The following is a 23,266-nucleotide window of genomic DNA, read 5'->3' as shown; positions in this document are numbered from 1 at the left end:
GTTCCTTGTCTGCAGCCACTCATACCACCCCCATCCCTGTGCTGATCTGAGCATCTGGTACATGTTCAGATAAAAACTGGTTTCATTTGACATTATTTGCTGATATATTTTCTTCTTTCACGACAATGCAGACAAACTATGGGACAAGGTTACTTTATTTGGCACTGTAAGCTACTCCTTGATGATCTCATGCCAAATGAACTACTTAACATCTCACTCTTTCAATGTATTTGTAAGGAAGTATTCATGAGTTTCTGAGAAGTGCCTTTATTGCAGTGACTACACATAACATTTCTATGATAAGCACACAACCAAAATCTTGTGACCCTGATGAACACAGACTTTTCACAATGTTTTGTGCAGAAGCTGTTCCTGAAGTTGTCTAAAAATCCAGAGCCTCTTCTCCTCTTGCAGATCAAAGCAAACAAGAATTTCCTTAAATGAAGACTTCCTAAATTTTCAAAGCTTCATTTATCTAGTAGTTTTCCCTCGTTTTTTAAAGTTGTCATATGTAAGGAAAAGACAAAGCTATTCCTAAGACATTCTATGTATGTAGCTGTGAAATCAAGGATTTCAGTACTTACAAAATAAATTATCATAAGACTATAACAAATATATTTAATATTTTCAATCTTGCTTTCAGCTTCAATACTTACTACTTTTCTTCCTTTAGAATAGTTATCTTTTGATTACATTCAAGCACTGGAAACATCTGGATGCCCCAGAGACAGAGGAAATGTTAACCTGGATGTTTGGCAGAGGGGTGGCAGCTGGAAAGGGTAAGTATGAAGCAGAGCTGCGTCATTACTTCCCAGACATGCATGAAGCCTGGGGGGATGGTAAGATGGTACTGACACTGCAACTTAACCTCTTCCAAGCTCCTGGTGTCCTCATTATTCCAGCAGAATAGCATCCAATGGGATTTGGGGCCCAGTTTCTATCATTACTGAGCCTCTTCCCTTCACATCTCCATTATATCATCACAGCATTATCCTAGAGCAAGCTTCAAGTCCAAACTCCACACTGTTAAATTTGCATATGAAGTAAACTACAAACCTTTTTATAAAATCCAAACGAGTTCAGAAACTGGTAGTATTATAAACACAAAAGTACTTTAGAGAGCAACTGGCTGTAGTCACTCTGCAGATTTACTACAGACATTTGGCTGCTAAACAAGACAGCACTTAAAAGAAAACTTAACCAAAAGGTCCACAGCTTATCACCAATATTGCTCTTGGAAAAAAAAAAAAAAAAAAAGGTATGACAATAAAGGAGAAATGTAAGTCTGGATATATTCCCACTAGATTTTATTGCTACATACTTTTTAAAGACTTGAGAAAGCTACTCTATAAACTTTCAAAGTTGGTCATCTGTCTCCCATTTGTGCTGACTGCCAAAAATTCATGATGAGGAAAAGGATGGGGGAGGAAGAAACGCATTACGAATCCAGAAAACTGCTGCTCATAGATCAGATGGAAATTCTACACCTTGATAGCATTTACTGAGTTACCTATAGAACTGAAACACAGCTTTATTCAAAGCAAGTATTTATTGTGAAACTAATTTTTCAAGAAAATGTCTCATAAGTCAATTAATGAGGCATTCAGACATTGATTGTCTAAAAATCTCAACACAAACACCACAAATCCCAAAGAATATTTTTCCAGAACTCTTCAGACTGAAAAGTTTCCATTTCGTAGGTAGGTGAAACCTCTCTAAGTGTACACAACTTGCAATGAAACATTTTACTATTCACAAAATGTGACTAATACAACAGACGTATGTTTTGGCTCTACCTCTGTCTCAGAAAGCAGCTGCTTTGTCTCTAGGCTGAAGCATTTCACAAAATGGATAACACATGCCTTATTGGAGACCTCCAGTTTGCACAATTAATTTTTGATTTACAGAAAAAGCCCTAGCAATTATAAAGAGCAAATCACCACAAAGCAGAAAGCTGCCATTTTAACAAGGAACACCAAAAGTAGGATGAGCTACACAGGCTTAGCATTTGCCAATGTTATGCAAAGTACAACCCCCTGCTCCAGGATATTACCTCTCACCCTGGGGAGAGAATTCTGGCAAAGCATTTTTGCCCCATGGAAAGCACTCTTCAGACTGTCAAACTTTGAGAGAGTATTCATTTCAACAGTTTGGATGTAATTCATAACTTGAACCTAAAGTACATTGACAAAAGAGTAACTATAGATAAGGATATCTGGTTTTTCACAGAAGAGCTTGGAATCTGCTAAAAAGGTAGGTGGACTTTTTTCCTAAAAGTATATGGACCTAGAGCTTAAATAAAACTAAAGAGGAGAAAAATGCTGTGCAAACATTTATTTTTTAAAATATTGCATGCATATTTGCAATGTTTCAAAGATTATGTTTTCAGCCTCTTCCCCCTTTCCTGCCTGAAAAGTGCACAACCTGTGCAATAGTCTGAGGGTACTAAGTTATCCTCTCTTGTTTAGCCTCAAATACAAAGTAAAAGACAATGAGAGGCTATTCTTATAGAGCATTTAGGTTTGAAAATCCTTATTTTGACAATAAAAAATGTATTTGAACCTTACATTTTAATTAGTTCATCTACATACATGCTAAATGTTTCATATTTACAAAATCCTCTTGCTTTTAACAAAAATAAACTGGGAAACAAGAAAATGCAATTAAGATAATATTTTCCTTATTAGTTGGAAAATGTTTATTATTTCCCAGTTTCTTCTCGTGTTAAGAACAGATTTTATAGAGTCTAATTAAAGGATATCAAGAGTTAAAAGTTGTTCCATGTTCCTTATGCGTTAGAAACCACTGCCAACAAGTCCTCTAGGCTTTAAATATTGTTTTGACGGATTGCATTTTCATTTCCAGTCCCAAAGAAAGTGTTCTCCAGAGTCCAGGCACGAGCAGATCTTCACCAGCTCACTGAAAGCTACATACATTGTTCTGGGCAAGAATGGAGACTTTGCAGGCTACTTTTTTTTTGTTTGTGTTTGTACCTTTGGTAAATCCAGCACCACCTCTACAGCAAGAATCACTCCAGTTTTATGAGTATGAAACAGATGTTTCCATGGGAAGCCTGACCCAACAAGATTATGAAATGCAATCCAAGGATATAAGAAAGGTATTTTACTTATATTTTCATTTTAATATTTTTAACTGCTGAGCATTATATGGAAAAGGTGTTATGTGCATGTATGTGAGTTTTATGGAAAAGTCTTAAAATAACAGGAAAACATACAATGGGTTCAGACATAGGGAAAGCCACTCAAACGAAAACCACAAAAATATTACCCTTGCTACAGTGAGTAAGCCACAGAAGGCAGGCTTGCACAAATAAGGCTAAAGCATCATTTTAACTCTGCTGTACTTATGTGCCTACAATTGTAAGAGTTTCAAGAATAGGGTATTATATTCATTACTAGTTCAACAGTTTGAACAATATTGTATTAACTCAGTAAGTTTGCTTAAAAACAAGTAAGGTGATTTTGTTTGGTTTTTTTTAGTATCAAAGTAATAACTGGAACCCCTCTTTTTCTTGAACATAACCTGCCAGTATAAACCACAGTTCTCTTTCAACTTGCCAAACTATCAAGTTTCTCACCTCAGTTTCTCAGGGGTGGGTGGTTTGGGTTTTTTACAGCTCAACAGTTCAGCAGTCCCAAACTTCTGTAGAATGTCCAGTGCTGCAGGAGTCACCTACACTATTAACACTTTGAGGGTCTTAATAAAGAAAATATCCCCTACATTTCAGTGAACTCACCAGCATCTCCAAACAAAATGTTTTTGTTGGGTGCTCCACATTCCTGCCTCTGAATTTCAATACAAAAGCAGAAGACAAAGCCAGGGGAGAATTAAGTGAAGTGCCACAGCCTCAGCTGCCAGGGACAGTTACAAACCTCACACCTCCATTCAGACCTAACCAGTACACATCAAGAGGAGGAGATACACTGATCAGGGAGAAAAACCAGCAGTGATTGTCCCAAGAGTAGTTGCCAAGGAAAATACCCCAGATCCAAACCAAGTGGTAACAGCCCAGTATGAAACACTCAAGGAGGTTTTCATTAATATTAACTGTACTTGTTACAATAACTTAGTCTGTTAAGCAAGAAAAATAAAACAGCAAAAGATAGAAGTAAAAATTTGCAGCCCAAATACAGAAAAATCACTTTTGCATACCTTTTTAATATTTTCCCAATTCTACTTAAATTACAGCTTTCCACTGCATGACTAAAACAAACAACTACATATATTTATATCAAAAAATTGTCTAAGGTATTTTTAAATCTGACATCTGCCACAGTGAGGAAGTAACGTGTTCATAAACCCATGAAAAAGGCACTATATAAATGACTCGTAACTAATCAGTGACTATCTACTCAGAAGTAAGTTTTTTAAAAATACTAAACCTGTTAACTTTAAGCAGCTAGGCACAGCATCAGATGACACCCATTAATAAATTGTTTGCAGTAGGTTGCTGCTGTTTCAGTAAAGGAACAGCAAGGAGTATACCTACATGGAAATGTGCCAGCAGATGTGCCACAGACAAATGAAAGTCCTCCTGGCAGTGCTGTAAGCTGGAGGTCTTCCCAAGGCCAACAGTTCTGCTTAGGATAATTCTAGGAATGTAGTCGGTCATTATTTCCATCAGGTCAGTTCTCCATTGACATGTTTTCATTGCAAAATAATAAATGAGTTCCTTATGTGCAACAACTACGTCGCCACAAGTGCCAGTGTTCCCAGCTGAAATCATGGGGTGCACAAACAGATCTTCTATTCATTTATTGCAAATTTTACTCCCCGAATATTCCAAGTGTTAACTGGAACTGAAATGCTTGCCAAACGCTTCCTCAAGCATGCCCAGTCAGAAATCTATCTTGCATACAAATTTAACTCCTTACTGTATGCTTGAACTCACAGTTAGGAAAAAAAGACTTTTACTAAAACCATCAGAAGAAATGTATTACTGTGATTAATTGAAACCACAGCCTTGAATAAAATTTGAGCAATTTAAAACACAAAATCTTAATTTCCACAAGAGAACAGAACCACCCAATTAGATGCTGTCTCATATCTGGACTAACTAATTTCATTGAATATAAACTACCAGCTTTACAGACCTTTGTGTTGTAAGATGAACAAAATATTTTGAAGAAATTTGAAGATGGTTAAAGTATTTAGATGTGAAGTGTTAATGTGGCTTTGTATGGGTAATTCTGTCTGGGCAGTAAAGTGCAAGAGGCAGGTAGAAATTAAGTACGTGAGTAGGCCAGTACTCCTTCAGTGCATTCCTTACATATGCAAGTCATGAACTTGTGGTTATAATCCAATCAATCTTCTGCACTGATGCTCCATGGTTAGGGATTTTTATAGCTGATTAGCAATTTTTTTTTTAATTTTAGGGATTTTATGGTATTCTGCAAATTACCAGATTCAATTTTTTGTGACATTTCCCACTGGCAGAGATTAGTGATACATTGCTTTCTGCTAAGAAGTCCCATGCAGACTCTTTGATGGTTGAAATAGGAGACTGTGCTAGAAATCTTCACCTGGGACAGATAAGCTGTGTCAGCAAATGTTGTTAAATGTCTCTCAGGAGCCAAATCAGCTGCAGCCATACAAGTGCAGTTGTTCCATTACCAGTCCATGCACTCAGAAGCCTCTACTGGCACACATACCTCAAGTCCACGTCTTCGTGTGCCTAACCAACCTATCTATGTGAGCTATATCCTTCTGCAGACAGCTTCTGTGAGATTTGCTGTTTGCTGGAGTGCAGCTGTTGAGCTGACACCCCCAGCTTCCCTCCACCCAGCACAGCCAAACTGCTGCCAGCATCCTGAGAACCTAAAACTTCACTAGGGCAAACCAACCTAGCCCAAACAAGAGCCAGAGCCTGGAGAGACAGACGCAGGGAACAGCCAAGGGATGGATGATTCACAGGCTAAAAAGGGGTCAAAATGACAGAAGCTGGCCAAGATATTTGTTTCTCAGGCTTTATGTCAAGCCTGAGGGGTTTGTTTTGCAGAATACAAAAATTCCCACAGTAAAGTATGTGTAAGCAACTAAATACCAAATAAAACACAGTATCAGAAGGAGCTTGAAAGCTCTTATTGCACACTGCACTTGCAGGTGATCTACCTGTGTCCCTGAAGGAGGGGAGAGTGGGGGGATTAAAAAAATGAAATAGGGTTCATTTGTCAGCACTCCCACTGTGCAAGCAGCTCTCCAACAGAGCACTTTGCTCCTGCCAGGGCCTGATCCTTAACCATGTTTAAAGCAAAACATCTTCCACATCTCATAATGTTCTTCCCTGCATGTGTTTCCAATAGCCACGCACACCAAAAAACATATTGTCTTGTTCTGTCCTACAAATATTCCCCATCAAAAAAAACCCCCACCAACCAAATGAATGATGCAATCCAAAACCAACCTGAAATCCCTTAACTTTAACACATGCAAATCACAGTATAAGCCACTGGATCTGTACTGTAAATACAGGAATTCTGTAAATTAAATAGGTAATTCTCTAAAATTACCCCAGCATACAGTGAAAACCTGACTACTGTTCCTTGCATCACAAGAGGCCCTTTCTGTTAGCAGCCCACACCTTAAAACAGATTTACATGCAGTTCATGAGAATTTCAGCCAATACCTGTAAGGAATGTGCTTATAAACTAAGTTGTCCTGCAATTGAAAAGATGCAATGACTATCTCCAGGAGGAATTGTGAAGAGCTTTAAATGCAAGGATATCTCAGTCATTTTACTGAGATTATTTGAGTAAAACAACAACAACAAAATACAACTTACACTCACAGGAATCCTATTGAATTTTGCCTGATATGCAAAATCTTGACCTTCAAAACTCTACTGTTTGTGAACATCCACCACTTATATATTCCTTCCCACCATGTAGACTATATTTTCTATTTTGTGTCTACTGTCCTTTCCTAAAGAACTTGAGTTTTCTAACGAGCACTAGCAGCATCTTCCCGTCTTGCCTTTCAAAGTGACAAGTTCATGTGTAAAAGGGATAAAACATCATGTAAGTCATCCAACCTGTAAGAGCATTTTAAAAATTAAGTGCCATAAGGACATATGTTATAGGAAGCTCACTTTTAAAAGCTGTTATTTCAGATCCTTGCAATCATCTGTGGCTTTTTGTTGCAATTTGTGTTTTAAAATAACATTTGCTCTCTCACAAAGGATGGAACAAACATTTCTCTTGACACTTCCCTAATACTGCAAAGTGATGACAGCCAACTCGATGTCCCACCAACAAAGGACACAAGTAAGTTAACTGATATGAATATTGTCATGCCTAAGATATCCAAAAGAATATATTTTCATATGCAAATCTAATGTGCAAAGGATGGCAAAGGCTATAGAATTAATCTTTTCATTTATGAATATCTTTTATATCTCATGTGGAAAACCTTCTAACTTCTGATGGAGCAGGCTGAAAAATTTAAAGGATCCTCAGGTAAACTCTGAATACACAAAGCACAGCTTGTTAAGAATCTCCACAGACTTACCCAGTCATATTTGCCATTGAGATGTACCCAAGTTAAATAAGTTAGGCAGGACAACTAAGAAAAACAAAACACACCCCCCAGTAAGTTCCACAGTTCAACCAAGTGATGATGAAATATGATGTGTTTGAAGTAATTCAATAGATTTATTTGAAGAATTAGCTATTCTCAAAGTTTACATCTAATTATCAGGGAGGTCAATATTTAAAATACATCAGGAACATTCTTCACTTGCCAAAGTTTCCTACAGGCTCTGGGTACATTGTCCAGGTTTCTCCTAACAAGCCCCAGTGCTCTCTACACATGAAAAGGACAAAGTTTCTCTGCCAAACAGAGTGGTGAGAAAAAGACACACTTATTTTGTGTGTCTGTGATCTAAACTTCCAAAAATAACTGATGATTCAGCAAGAGCAGTAGACTATCAATCTACACCAAAGTGCTAATTCAAGGTTAATTGTTGCCAAACAGCACCTGTCAACAAGCCCCCATCAAAACCTGAGCAAGTCTCCAAGAACATCACAGCTTCTAGACAGACAAGCATAAAAACTATTGCCTTTTTAACAGTGTTTGACAAACATTTTCCATTTCCTACACAAACATATGAAACACAAATGACCAAATGGGGCAGAACTCTGAAGCCTAAAAATGATGATATTCACAAAACTAAACCTCAAAATCTTCATTCTGTTCTCTGCAGTGCCCCTAAGAAAAAGAATTACTGTTACATGCACTGGGGTGGCTTCCCAGTATTGAGCAGCTGCTTCTGTACCTCCTCACTGAGAAGGTCCTGTTTCACTATGGAGTGACAACTACCCCGTGGAATGACCCTGCTGTCTGCACTGCAGACACACCAGGGTGGAAGCTAACCAAAACTCTCAAAATACAGAAAACACAGCACAAGACACAGTGAAACTGGATTCAAAGCCACATTCATTATATGTGTTTGAATATGGCTGGTATAAAAGATTAGGGCAAAGCAGAAGTTACTGATACTTTACTACTGTCCGTGAGGAACAGGGCAAGCCACAAGAGTCTCAAACTACATTACAAAAAGTTTCTATTTAAAACAACAGGTGTAAAAATCTCAGTATAAAACTGATAGAGATTGTCCACAGGGTGCTGAGCAACCTGGTCTACTGGAAGGTGTCCCTGTCTGTGGCAGGGGGTTGGAACAAGATGATTTTTAATGTCCCTTCCAACCTAAAGCATTCTATGATTCTATAAAAATATACATATATATAAAAATATATAAACATAATTGCTAGAGTTTTTAATCAAAAGATTTAAACAAAATAGTAGCTAGGAATAACACAGAATAATGTGTGACCTGCCCAAAATGCTCCAATGCAATTATAGCACCAAACGTGTGCACTGCCAAGTATTTCTCCTTGGGGGTTTCTGTTCTCTAAAGAATGATTCCAAATGTGGTATTTAACATGGTCACAGACTTGCAGTTGTCATATTCACCATACTCTTAGCCAACTAAAGATTTAAACTGAATTCAAAAGTTGATTAATAGCATTTCACATGCTCAGGTAAGAACAGAGATTACACACAGAGAATAAAAAGAATAAAAAAACCCCAAACACTTGAGAACATTAAATCCTTCCAGAACCTGATGCAAACAGAATTTTTTAAAAACCTAACCATGGGAAATCTTAAAAGATACTAGAAAAAAAACCCTCTATTTGGAATAACCAAGCTTAAGTGAGTTGAGTAAGCTGTGAGTGTGTGCTCAACCCCCCTTGCTGGCAGACCTGCCCACGTGTTTGCTGTGCGTGTGCCTGAGCGGCTCCGTGTACTGCGAGGAGATCGACATCGAGGCCGTGCCCCCCCTGCCCAAGGAAACCGCTTATCTCTACGCTCGCTTCAACAAGATCAAAAGGATTGCAGCCTCAGACTTCGCCGACATTAGTAAGTGACACCCCCATTTCCATTTCTGTTTGAGAACAGGAACTGGAAAGGCAAAAGGGAAGCACATTTTGGACCCTGTAAACGTCTTAATGCTCCCAAACGATCAGGGAAAGAGCAGACGGCTAAAAATGAAATTGAACTCTGCATCCCAGCCAGTCTTAAATGACCAGGCATTATTTTTCCTTCAAACGCTCCAGGGACACATCTCCCAGCTATCTCACTCTACAGCATGCCAAATTCTATTAGTGTCTGAAATCATGTTATCTCTAAGACAAAAAGAAGGATCCAGAGTATTTCCCTTTTTTTCTCCCCCAATTTAAGACCAGGAAATAATCCAAATGTCAATCTTACATATTTTGATAGTATTTGCATTTGTAGGTCACAATTTGGATATAACATTTAGCATATACAGCCATACACATTCACGTGCCACGGAATTATAAAGTCAATACTTGGATTTTCATTTCTTTTGTGTAAAGCTACCTTGAGAAGAATCGATTTTAGTGGAAATAGGATAGAAGAAATAGAAGATGGAGCCTTTTCAAAGCTTCTGCTGTTAGAAGAACTTTCTCTTGCTGAAAATCGACTTGTAAAACTTCCTGTTCTACCTCCCAAACTAACAACATTTAATGCAAACCAAAACAGAATCAAGAGCAGAGGAATCAAAGCAAATGCTTTCAAGGTAAGGAAAAACCCAGTAATTTCAGTAGCCAAAGTAAAATTACTAACCAGACTATTCAGTCTGCCACCAAATTGTTTTTCTGTCTTTTTTGTAACCTAAAAAACAAACTACAATGACGCAGCTTTCCAGCTCTTCCGTTGCTTTTAAGGCACTCTGGAATATCAGTCATTTGTGCACTCACTCATTCATGTAGAAAAAAATTTTCTATCAAATACCTCACCTACACCCTTCCTCTCCTACATGTGAAGAAAAAATATTCAAAAATTGATGGTTCAAGCATAGTTTTGAGGACCACAGAAATACAAATAAACAATATGCATATACTACTTTATAGTGGTCTCAAGTTTTATGACCAAGATGCTGACACTGAAATTTCCCAAACATAGAAGGTCTGTTCTATCAATTTCTTGATGTAACAGAATTCAACATCCACAGCCAAAGAATGGGTTTTGTTAAATCAGTTTACAGGCTACACGATCAGAAAAAATTACTGATGTCTTGTAACAGGCATAAGTTACTTAAGCTCAAGTAATGCCAGCATTAGTAACTTCTCTTTCTGTTTAACAGAAGCTCACAAATTTGGCCTACCTCTACTTAGGACACAACGCACTGGAATCTGTTCCCCTGAACTTACCGGAGAGTCTGCGCATTCTTCACCTTCAGGTATTCCCAAAGGATTCGCTTAACATCCTCTTAGGAAAAGCCTCAGTAGTTACACACTTCCAATCAAACTTGTTCTGTTTTAAAACAGTTCCCACTACGGTTTTCCAATGCACCTCTGAATAAAACAATTTACCTCTAATGTGTATGGCCACAACCACCCAGAAGTTGCTAATTCCCACTCAAGGATTTATTATTGCTTTCTGTACATCAGGCATAGGAAACGGCAAAATTAAGCTCTCATCTTTTATCAGCAATGCACTGAACACATGCATGTAGGCATTTCATTATAAAAACATTTTGGTTTGCAGTACAACAACATCACCACCATCACGGATGACACGTTCTGCAAGTCCAACAACACGCGCTACATCCGCACCCGGATGGATGAGATAAGGATGGAGGGAAACCCCATCGTCCTGGCAAAGCACGTCAATGCCTTCTCCTGCCTGAGGATGCTGCCCGTGGGAACCTACTACTAGCACTGCTCGTGTCCTTCCACATGCCAAAGCCAGGCATGGTAACGAGGATCACTTCCTCTGTTTACAAGTTCATATCCTCTCCTTACTAATGCTCTTTTCCCTGCATACCCAGGACCTTCTGCTATGTTGAAACATTCCCCTCTGAAATTACCATTTCAAACCAGTCACTTTAGTAGTTACAGCATCCCTCATGCTTTCAGAATCTTTTCTGTTAATGAAAGTGTAAAAATATATATATATATGCACACACATCATCTCATCTTTTATTTCACCACACACTCTTTAGGTAAAATCACACAAAAGTGCTTGTTCTCATTCTTTACCAGCACTCAGAACAATCACCACATTTTATTTTCAGATAAATGCAAGTTATTCTTTGAGCAAGCCAAAGAGGAAAAATACTTCTGAATTCCAGTTCCATTCTTTTAATCTGAAATGAAATCTTTTCAGTTGACCTTCAAAGGTGTATTGGATGAAGATGCACATGGGAGAAAGTTATGTTTAGAAACAGAACTTCTCAAAGCTTAAATTCATTAATGTCTCCTTTAAAACTTGATTTGTGGTAAATGAGAATAACTCCTATTTAGGTTTAGTACACCAAGCAACATCGCAACTGAACTTTCCAAAGATGTTTTCGATTTTCTTCTACTATTTTGCTCTGAAAAATCACATGTGTTTTATTTTTACACAAGGTATTTTTAAGTGAAATACATCTGTTTTGCTGAGCTGTTCTAGCAAGACCAGCTTCCCATTTTAAAACAACAGTCTAAGTACAGCATAATAGACTCAAATATCTTAGTTATTAACTAATGATGTAGACCAGCCCTTGGTTCCACAGCTTCTCTTGACAGGAAATGTGACAATATAGTTAAGAGCAAAGCTGAATTCATGTGTTTACCTGTAAATAAGTATGATTTCATCTAGATTTCAGTGCAAAGAAACAGAATTACCCTTGTACAACAATACTTCTGATCATTAGGGGAAAACCAAACCAAAATTTTAAATTAAAAAGAAAAGTTGATTCTATCATTAATCTGAAATCAGAATTAACTTCAAGCATTTCACTCAACTACTTTAACCTGTGCAGCATATTAAAAACACAAATTGACAAGTGCAGGCCTTGACAGTTAGTTCATCTAAAACTGGACATCATTGATAAAGATGCACAATGTTTTTCATTCCACAATTACACATTTCTGACATCCAGTTTCTCCCCTCAAATACCAACCACACGTGTAAAGCCAATGAATGCCAAAGGTGTGCTAGTTACTATTACCACATCAACTTTGTACTAATTTTGAAGCTAGTATAGATTCCTGATTTGTAGAAATAGTTAAGCATCAAATGCATGATGATGTATCACTACATCTAGAATACTGATTTTACAAGATATTTTGTATTAATTTTATTTATCTTATTTAGCTAAGCCTTGATTTGTTAGTGCTTGTGCTATGGGGAATTGATGCCCACTTAATTCTGAACATGTATTTTTGCCCTGAACCCATTACCCAAGAAAACCAGCAATCCCCAGTATTTTCCATTTTAAGTTATTTGGTGAAACAAGAAGGAAATTCCATTGTCTTAACTGAGAACAAAACCAAGTCTGGCAGCAATACTTGGTTTTCATTTTTCCACGTAAGTCATAAGACTCTGATGTTCCCAGGTTTTTAGCAAAACATAAAAAGCAACTTCAAAGCATGTAAAAATACATTCCAGTGTCAAGCCAAATTTCTGTTAGGAAAAAATTAAAACCATCAATTCTCTCATGCCTCTTGTGATAGATGCCTATGATGGAAAAAACACAGCCATAAGTGTAATAATGTTACATAAGCAGCAGCAGCCTGTGATCTTATCACAAATCACTGCTACTAAAACAAGCTCTTTCCAGTATTAACAGGATCAGTAAATATCACCAAAAAAGTGTATACACAAATATATGCACATTTTTGTAATATGTACACATGTAAACATTCTAAGACCCACCCACTACCACACAATTAATTTTACATAAAAATGTTGTATATATTTTTGAAACTAATTATCATCAGTAATGCTAATTAATGCTCTTAATACTTTGTGAGCAAACCAAAGTAGACAGGTGGTACCTTCTGAATGCCTCATGCAGGCACCAAGTTATCTGATGGGTTTTATTTACTTTCCCCATTCACAGCAAGTTAATCAAAACATGAAGTGAGAAGGGCTTCAGGAGGGAAGATTTCCACCTCCTATTTCTGTGACCAGTACTAATATCAAGCTGAATGTAAACCATTCTATTTTTTTCCTATCACTCATTTCTGTTCTGTATTTCCAATAAAACTTGAATTTTTGTTCTTGTTTATCAGTATCAGCTTCAACAACCTGCTCTTCCAGCCTTGCCAATGTGTTTCAGTTGTTCAGCCTCACAGCAGACTAAGGTTAGAAGATATTTGCAGATGTAGATCCATTTTACAGACATATTTATTGTGTCAATAGCAAGACCTGCCATACAAAATACTTGGGGAACACTCCATTTGCTCCTTCAAAACCTATTCTGAATTGACCTTGAATTCTCATTAATCTTAAAATGTTCAATATTACTTGAAGTACTCATTCACTTCTACATTACTCTTTTCTTCCCAAGTACCAAAACAGGAAAGAAAAAATAACCTACCCTTGGTGTTTTTATACTACACTCTGAGGAAAGTATCAGAAACTATTTTATTTCTACACAGAAGCCTTGGCAATTTTCTTTTAAATAATCGATGAATAGAAAAGCTATAAACTCAGGACTCCATCACAAATAGTCTTCTCTCCAAACAGGGTAGAGTTATCTGCCTATATACTTGTAGTCTAGAGAGCAGGTAGGAGGGAAAAAATAAATATAAAGCTTACAGACTCCTTTACAATGTTGTGTAAGTGTGAATATTAACAGGATAGACTCTTGAGTTGTTTTTATGCATATATTAACAACATATGTTTAATTGCTTTTACACAAATTACTAAAACCATTAAATTACAAATACACATTCTCCTTGGCAATCTAGTTATTTGAATTGTCAGATTTGACCTTTGAACCCTTTTATCGATTCTCTTACCTGAGAATGTCTTCCATTTCTAAGTGAAATGATTAGTAATGCTAGCAGAAATAAGAAGGCCTAAAATACTCTTCATAAGCACAGAGTCAGTCATATTTGGTAAATATTCTCCCAAATTGGTTTGCCTTTCAACTTCATCCTAGTCTTTGTCCATGGAAATAAAAATACCTTTAGAAAGAACATTTGTAATACTGACAAACTTGTAATATGTCTTCAGTGAATTATTGTCACACATCTTTTTAGCAATTAGTAGATAACTTCATTGTTTCTACCCAACATCTGAACAAATACTTTTAAAAACTGCTTATGTAACAACAACTTAAAAATTGTCTCCAAACCTATCTCCTTTCTATTTTTTTCTTCTTTTGCTATATCTTAAAATGAGAAATATTTACAACAGTTCACCAAATCACTGTCCCAGAAACCACAGTCACTGCCATGTGGAGAAAGCATGAAGTGAAGCTGGAAAAAAAACAATCACAAAGCCCTAAAGCTCTTGGTGCTCTACCTTTTCTATGGAGGGATTAAAGAAAAGCCCTTATACAAAAGCCAGCAGGATTAGGCAATGCCAGTTCATTGCTCAGCTGAGGACTGGATTATTTTTTAACATTATCAGAAAATAGAACACTTTCTTTCTACTTTAGTTGATTGGACAATAGAAATTGAATCATCTGGCACAGAACTCAAAGGCCTAAAAAATCAAAAAATAGGAAACAATGCAGTTCCACTTGATATTACAGCTGAAAAGTAAAGATGGTGTCAAGTTTAATGCAGTAAATTCCTGAGGTAAATAAAACTCAGCTAAGAAACCACAAATGATTAACCAACTAAACATCCTCCTGTAACATAAAGCATCATCTAAGATGTTTCGTGTCTGTAAGACTGTAGTATTTTTACTCCAAGGATTAGTTGTTTATCTTAAAACCAGCACACAGCCAAAACAAACAAGCCAAATACCAATAATTTAAAACTAAGTTCAAATACTACAGGTTCCAGTTAGGAGGGAGGAACAGTTTATTTCCCATACAAGAAAAACACTCCAGACCTGCAAGTGCTGTCGCCCAAACACATGCTGACACATCTTCAAGAGAAACAGATCTAATCCTTCAAAACCAACATTTACATGCCAAAGACTACAAGTGTTATTTTCTTTTAATTTCTTTTTCCCTTTTTTTCTAAAATCAAAATAAAATATAATACCAAAGCAAACTGTCTTACTCCCTCGCAGAAAGGCACAGATTTATCTTCCTCCACCCATGAGGAACACAGCAAGTGCTGCTCAACAGCCCCTTGAACACAGCACAGATCTTGGGCTCATATTCTCTTCACCACCACACACAAAATTAAGATCCCATATTTTTCTAAAGACAGCCAGTTGCACCTCCACTGCTTTGCCTTAATGAGCTACTTAAAGCAATGAATATTGTACCAATAAATAAAGGCTTCATAGATACTACCTTGAAATGCAGGAAGGTGCGTCTGCGATGTTCATACCACTCAGCATAGGCTGAAAGGCTTCTGAAAAATGTTAGAAGATTTCCATGTTCTTCAGTGCTATAAAACAAAAATATATTGATTAACCCAGTCTTAATGAGATACATCAAATCAATAGCCTAAAATTCCCACTTTTTTCTTAATTTGATTAGTATTGTTTGAATATGAAATCAGAAATCACCCAAAATAATAATGACAAAGCCAAAAAAAAGCTGTATTGTAATGATTGTAAAAAGTTGAAGAACACATTCCTAAACCAGCGTTTATATTGTTTGTCTTATATGTAAAATGTGGGAACAAAGTCGTCGTCCACAAAATCTTACTTTGATTTTATTCTTGTTCAACTCCTTTTCTAAATAAATTTTAAGATGTTGCACAGTAAAACTTGAACCTGCAAAACTGGTAAGATTTCCCAAATTGCATTGCTAACTTTCAAACATTCCCAAAATCTTTGTCCCAACCAAGCAGCTCTTTCCGTGACATTATCTGCCTCTGCCCACGTGACATTCAGCTTTTCAAGATTAACCTTGCAGCTTCAGGAGGCAAGGAGGCCTGATCACACAGGGTATTTAACCCAAACCTTTTGTTAGACAGTTAAATCTCGATCTTGTCTCCAGAGCAGAGGAGCTCAAGCCCTCCGAACATCTTCCTCACACTCCTCTGGACCTGCTCCAACAGGTCCATGTCCTTCTTATGTTGGGGGGAGAGTGGGAGGGAAAGATAAACATTTATTTTTCAAATTTCCAGTAAAGTAAGGATCAGGATGGAGAAAGAAAAAGTGACAACAGAAGGTGACAAACTGTCAGGCAGCCAACCATCCATCCAGGGTTGATAGGGAAAAGAGGAAAAAGCTCCTAAAAGGGTGTGCAGTTTTCACTAAACAAATGCAGCCAAAATGCAAAGGATGCAAAACTCCAAATAAACCACGTCAGAATACCTGAAGTAACAAGACTATTTAACCGTAAGGGTGAAAGGCTTCATGTCACTGTTGAAATGAAGCCACAGTCAAAGGAAGCAGGCTATTAGCCATCATCAAAACACACCTGGCAAGCACTGCTTTGAAAGTACAAATATTTATTTTGGTTCCTAATACAGGATTTTACAAGTTTACAAAATCTGACTGAGGAAGATACCTGACTGATATTTGGGAATATTTCAGAAAGTTAGACGACTTAAATTCTAATGTAAATTTGACTTTTAACATCCTTTCTGTTTGAGATTAGCTGTTCTTTTTGGATTTTCAGAACAGCTGAGAGCAGAGACTTGAGGCATTCACAGAATGGCTGTAACAGTGTATTACCAAGTCACTTCAGCCTTTCCAGGGAAAACTGTGCGTCCAGTCCAGCTCTATTTAACACACAGAACAGCAAACCTTAACATGTTACACAAACAAACTGGGGAAAAAAATACATTGAGGTCATTCAGATATTGAAAATGTAAAAGAAAAGCCAAACAAGTTTTATCCTAGCCTGGAAAGAACAGCATCATTAAAGGAAGTTACCACAGTAGTCACAGCTGCCAACAAAATCAGGCCAAGATGAAAAAAATTCTGGCAGCACTGGGAAAAGTGAGTCCCTGGAAGGACACAGACACACTGATTTACAATAGCTCATTAGCTCTGGTCTAGGAGCTGTTTTTAACCATAACTTGGAATGGTACATGTAGAAATGTACACATTCTATAGGAACTGTGGAGACTTGGTAACAACTGCCCACCTCTCCATGGCTGGAGAACAGATTCCACACAAACTGCACTGGGCTTTTTCAACCTCCACATGTGGAGCAGGGCAACACAAAACTTTGTTACAAAACTACATACTTGAAATTATTTTTTAAAAACTTGGCAATTTTTATAAATATCCACTTTTATGCTATTTAAAATACAATCTCAAACATTGTGACCTTGTTTTAGCATTGTCTTCAGTTTATTTCTTTTTTTGCCTCAAAATCATTTTTAGGTGATGCAGCAAATCAAAGTTTTCAAGGCTAGATCATTAATAGAAACAAAGTTTTGGCTAGAAGCTCAAAGAACTAGTTTCAAATGCAGAACTTACTCAACCAATATATCTGAGTATGTACTTTTCTCACATAGCAGTGGCTAAATTCAAGATAGAAAACGGAATTCAGTGGTTTAGAAGGGGGAATCAGAAGAACAGCTGTATGTAAATCCATATTGACAAAGGAGTAAGAGACTGTAGAAGAGCACCAGTTCAGTGAACTGTCTCAGGGCATTTAATCTACTCATAAACAGTAATTCCTAATTAGCCCAATTCCTCCTGCTGAAGTCAACTACAACAAAGGCTAAAATACCAAGAAAACATGGTATAAAATAACAAGGTACTAAGAGAATGGATGGTAAAATTCAAGCCTTTTTTTTTTTTATTTCTAAAGAATTTAGCATTACAAAAATCCACTTGGAGCAGAAAACACCCATCTCCAATGCCAACATCCATGTCACAGAAAAGTCATCCAAAACCAGCTAAAAAGATATTCAGGCAGAGAGTAACTCTATCAGGTTAAAAAGGAACAGCCTCTTCATCCAAACACCCTTTCACTTTCACAAAATACCATCAACAAAACACAGGAGTATATAAGAAATTTTACTGTTGTAAAAGTATCTAAACCTTCTTTAATATGTTCCTTTATCTATTTAACTCACTGCAGAATGCAAGAGTTCCTACATTAGCACAGAAAACCAAAGACTCAAAGCTTGGGGCAGAATTCCTGCTTCCCTTCATTTGCAAGAGACCTTGCCCATCAGCATTTAATATAATGTATATTTCCCAAATCCTGCACTCTGATTTATAGGTTCTAACTAGTCAGTTAGTAAAAAGAGCAATTTTCATACTGCTTAAAATCTCCATTTGCCTAAGTAATCCATGCAAATGTTAACGAACTCAGCAATTAATGGGCTGTCAAGTCAAAAAAAGGGAAAAAGGACTGACAAGAGTTTTCTTAGATGCTGTGGTTCTCAACACTAGTACAGTATAAAATAAGTGATAACTGGTGCAAAGGGGACACAAGTAGAATCCAAAAAAAGACTACTAAATATTGTGATGCATCTCTTATTATCACAAAATAATTAAGAAATTGTATAAAGATATGCCCACTTTTAAAAGATGCACAATTTTTATATAGAGATGTACCATTTATATATTGGAGCAGTACCTGCAGACTACTGAATTTTGCTTCATTCAAAAAGATGTTGCTCAAGTGTTCTAGAATTCCCCTATTTTCTTCCAAAGCAGGAACTGAATGCCAAGTTTTTAATTCTGCTGCTCTTAAAGACCATTTTCTGACAGGCATTATGAAAAAAACCAAAGCCAAAAAAAATTAGAAAACTGAGAAGGAAAAAAATCCCAGCCAGGAGACAGAACAGAACTAGATAATGGATTTGGTAAGACTGGGCCAAGGAAGCAAAAGAAGAAAACAAACTGGTAGGGAGGCTGAAAATGAACGAAACAGCAGGAGACCAGATTCAGCTGGTCAGGAATGGAGGGAAAAGGAAGGAAGAGGTAGGAATTGAGATTCTAGGAGCAGACTAAAGAACAAAGGGAAGCTGGGGAAAGTCTGAAACTGGACATGAGCAGATGACAAGTTGGAGAAAGAAATGACGACTAGCATAGCAAGGGGATTGAGAAAACAGGCCCTAAAGGGAGATCCCAGAATCAGGCAATGGAACAGTGAGGTGCTCTCAAACAGGCACTGTCAGCATCAGCCCCACTCCAGCCATGTCCTCACTGCCTTCCTTTGGCAGCACCCACTGTGGCCAGGACAAGGCACACAGGAAAAATGAAATTTCAAAGTGTTGTGGGGGAACAAGGAACCCACCCGCCCAAAGTATTTTTTCAACATAATGACCCCATGGGTCCTATTGGCCACGTGGCTGCAAGGGTAGCTAGGGACACAACGCCAACAGGTGGCACGTGCAAAGAGAGGGGAAAGCACTGCTTGCTTTGTTGGCATCTTCTATCATTCATGAAAACTTGTGCTTATTCATGAATACTGGCACAAGGTGAAGAAGGAGAAGAGAAAGGGACAAGACAGCAGTGCTCCAGCCAGGATGAAATAAAGTCTGCCACTACTTCAACGCATTCCTTTCCAGCATGACTCTTAAGTTCCAATACACTTCTGCTGTCATAAAATACCCATGAATTAAACAGGGCAATTTCCTCTTCTAAATCCCACTTCATGAGAGCAGTCTGGTGTAAGTCTTCCCAGTTACACCACTGGCTTCAGTAGATTTATACAGCAATCTCAAAGCCACTAAGTAAAAACCCGAGTTTTCAGTACAGACCACTGAAGCCTGAGGTAACTCAATAGACCTGTCTCTTCACCCATCTGCTGGCCCTCTTTCTCCCTCTCCAAGACCAAACAATAATACAAAACAAAAGAAACTACTTAAAAAACAGGAGTAAGATTAAATCATCTACCCAGTAATAATAGATTTGTTCTCAGAACAGCCTGCTAGCAGAATCCAGTGGAATACTGCAGACAAATAATTTGATCATTTACTCATCATGTTGCCACAAGAAGTTGGCATATTCCAGAAGATAATAAAAAACTAGCATTCATTCATACATTTAAGTTTCAGTATGTTAATTTTCTTAAGCCATTGTGCAAATACACTATTCCATGTTTTTAAATTATATGGGTTTTAAAATATCGGTGAAATAAATTCACATGCCAAGAAGAGAAATGGAATTGAGAGCTGAGAATCAGAAACAGGCAAATACTGGAGAGAAGTTCTGGATGTGCACTTTAGACATTACCCACAGTGCACATCTGCAGCTCACACATCTGAGGAACAATTATATTAATTAAAATGCAATAGCTGAGATTACTTTTCTCTTCAAACAGCTAAAACACATTATAATCCAAAACCTGGCTCAGTTTAACATGAATTTGTAATGGTCCTTCCAGATCATAAAAGTTATATGCCTTTCATCTTCTCTCCAGGATACAGATGAAGGATTGGGAGTGTTTAGGTTGGGCTAAGGACACATCACATAACAAAGATAATGACTGCCAGCAATTTACATCAAAACTCAGAACTGCATTTAGTATCCCATACAATAACTTTCCTTGAGCAAAAAATTCCACCTTACCTTGACACAAACTTGCTCACATCTGAATCTTCTCTGGATTCCATTACAATGCTGAGATCACTAACAACAGCAGACACTTTCTCATTGTTCTAGATTGGAGAAGTAACAACAAAATATTTTAGAAATTTCTCTAGCAAAGACAAAAATGTGTCTATTTGCATCTAAAGTAGAAAAAAGTATCTATAAATGCTGCTAAGCACTACAATCCTTAAAATAGCATCTTTTAAACTACAGTTCATGTGTGGGAACAGTTTCTTTCATTTCAACAGTAGCACTATTACCCACACAACAATGCTTTTGGAGTAATACCCGAGTTTGTCAGCATAGAGAATATATACATATAAAGGAAGGTTCATTGCTTCCTTTCACATCAATTCCACTTCTTTAAGATTCCTCTCATTTTCCACACAACCTTTAGCTGCCACATATACTAGAAAATCCAAATATAAGGTTTTATCTGATAGTTTTCCTTTCTTAAAAAATTTATTTTAAAGACTATAGTTTTGTCTCAAAATCATGTCCCTTTTGACAATAACTGTTACTCAGGAACACATGCATGACAATACAATTATTCTAAATTAACTAATAAGCTCTTAAAAAACGAGAAAAGAAGGACAAAGAGTAGAAATGAAGCCATAAAAGAATTGGTTTTTCTATGCATTCTTGAACATACCAAAGTAATGGATTAGACGACAGTGAATGAAAGAGCTTAAAATCATGGTTTGAAGCCCATAGCAAATGCCTCACTTTAAACTTCTAATACCAAGTCACTACAAGCAAATGGGAATGGCAAGAGAGGAAAGCTGGAGTTAACTGCACACACATCTCAGCAGTCCCTGAACTGGTTGGACAGAAGCCCTGCTAACACTGCCATCACTCAAAATGGGAAAAGCAAAGCAAGGCACTACAAAGATCAGTGGATGGACTAAATAACATCAGGAAAAATCATTTTAGGTTTAGAGCAAAAGGCTCAACAGGGGGATGGAGTTGTGGAGAAGCTGCCAGCAGTCACAAGCTAATGTGCCACCTTCTGAAGGGACTGGCTGGCCAATGGGTGGGTTACTAACATGCCAAAATGCCATTGTGGGGCCAAATAAAAAGATTTAGAAGGAAAGCTCCTGCCATGAAAGAAACTTTTTAAGTGATTGCTTTCTCAAAAGGCTTAGATTTGTTCTGGCTGATTTTCAAGCCCATTGCACATATCCTCCTCTAATACCATGGAGCTGAGTTAACTCTATTGTGACTTCACTACTAGAATAAATAGCTGCAGTTAGCAGTGTGAAAAAAATTTCCTAATCTTCTGCTGCATACCATCAGACCTGTTACCTGCTGGGCACTTCCCAAAAACAGCTGTCACCTTTTACTCCTCATGACAGGTGAAACTGGTTGTAACTGTGTACTACCCTGCCCATGCTAATGTTAGTGCAGGTTATTTGGAATACAATGTACTTCTAGAAAAAAAAAAAATCATGCAAAAATTAGCTCAAAATTATACTCTTACAACTGAAGTGGGGGTTTTAAAGTATATATACAGCTGGAATTCCCTATCTCCCTCACTATGGGGATCTCATCAGCACTCCAAAGTAGCCCAAATTTTAGGCATTAGGCAGCCAAGTGCTGCCGCACAGTGGTGCAATGGCTTTAAGCAGCACCGATGCCGTCGGCGGTACATTTAACACGCGGTTACCCCCCGAGCTCCACTGACAACAAAAGATGTCATCATCCTGCAGGAGATGCAGCTGAGAGAGAAACATTCATCTCACCAAGCTGCATAATTGGTGTGGGCCATGTCCCCACTCAAGGCTAAGTGCAATTTCATACAAGCAAATGTAAAGAGGCATCACAAAGACCACAAGTTTCAAGTCACAAGTGGACTTCAGAGGTTGCTCGTTCAGCTGAACTGCTGCAGTTTCAAAGGATAAAATCCATGTGTGACTACCTAAACACTCAATTCCCAAATTAATAATATGGCTTTTCTAAAGAATAGGAAAGGACATCTTTACTGTTTACTCTCAGTCCCATGTCATTAAGTTAAAAAAAACCACCAAAACAAAACAACCAAAAAGCCAACAACTTTAAAGCTGAGCTGAAAATCAAGTTTTCCTGATATTAGAAATACTGCTACAAAGTGCAACAGTATTAGAAACATACTATTCCAAACTGGGGTACTAGCTGTCCTCCTCTGCTTAGCACCCTAATTTCTGTGCTAAGAATAGGGTCTTATGAAAGAGCTCCCTCCCAGAAAACCAGCAAACATTAGTGTAACTTGTGGGCAGTGCTGCAATGACTACTCACATTAACCAAGCACACACAAATGTAGGAAAAAAAA

General features: G+C 37.5%; 2 protein-coding genes across 5 annotated transcripts in view; one reads left to right on the top strand and one right to left on the bottom strand.

Annotated features, from left to right (window-relative positions):
* Window positions 1-23,266, bottom strand: part of CENPP (centromere protein P) — a 115,166-nt gene that overhangs the window by 88,865 nt on the left and 3,035 nt on the right. For all 4 annotated transcript variants that reach the window (XM_069028164.1, XM_069028165.1, XM_069028163.1 and 1 more), the window contains exons 5-6: window positions 20,938-21,026; window positions 15,794-15,890 (exon numbers count right to left, since the gene is read on the bottom strand). In XM_069028164.1, the coding sequence (XP_068884265.1) occupies window positions 15,794-15,890; window positions 20,938-21,026 (186 nt within the window). The remainder of the gene's footprint in view (window positions 1-15,793; window positions 15,891-20,937; window positions 21,027-23,266) is intronic.
* On the top strand, window positions 1,910-12,136 carry OGN (osteoglycin). Its single transcript, XM_069028162.1, has 7 exons — window positions 1,910-2,253; window positions 2,866-3,118; window positions 7,199-7,283; window positions 9,280-9,438; window positions 9,918-10,120; window positions 10,688-10,783; window positions 11,092-12,136. Exons 2-7 carry the CDS (start codon window positions 2,951-2,953, stop codon window positions 11,260-11,262), a joined length of 882 nt encoding a protein of 293 aa, XP_068884263.1. The 5' UTR covers window positions 1,910-2,253; window positions 2,866-2,950; the 3' UTR covers window positions 11,263-12,136.

Source organism: Aphelocoma coerulescens, chromosome 12 (genome assembly GCF_041296385.1).
Source record: "Aphelocoma coerulescens isolate FSJ_1873_10779 chromosome 12, UR_Acoe_1.0, whole genome shotgun sequence".
Classification (NCBI taxonomy): domain Eukaryota; kingdom Metazoa; phylum Chordata; class Aves; order Passeriformes; family Corvidae; genus Aphelocoma; species Aphelocoma coerulescens.
The sequence above is the reverse complement of the archived record's forward strand: the minus strand, read 5'-3'. Positions and strand labels throughout refer to the sequence as shown.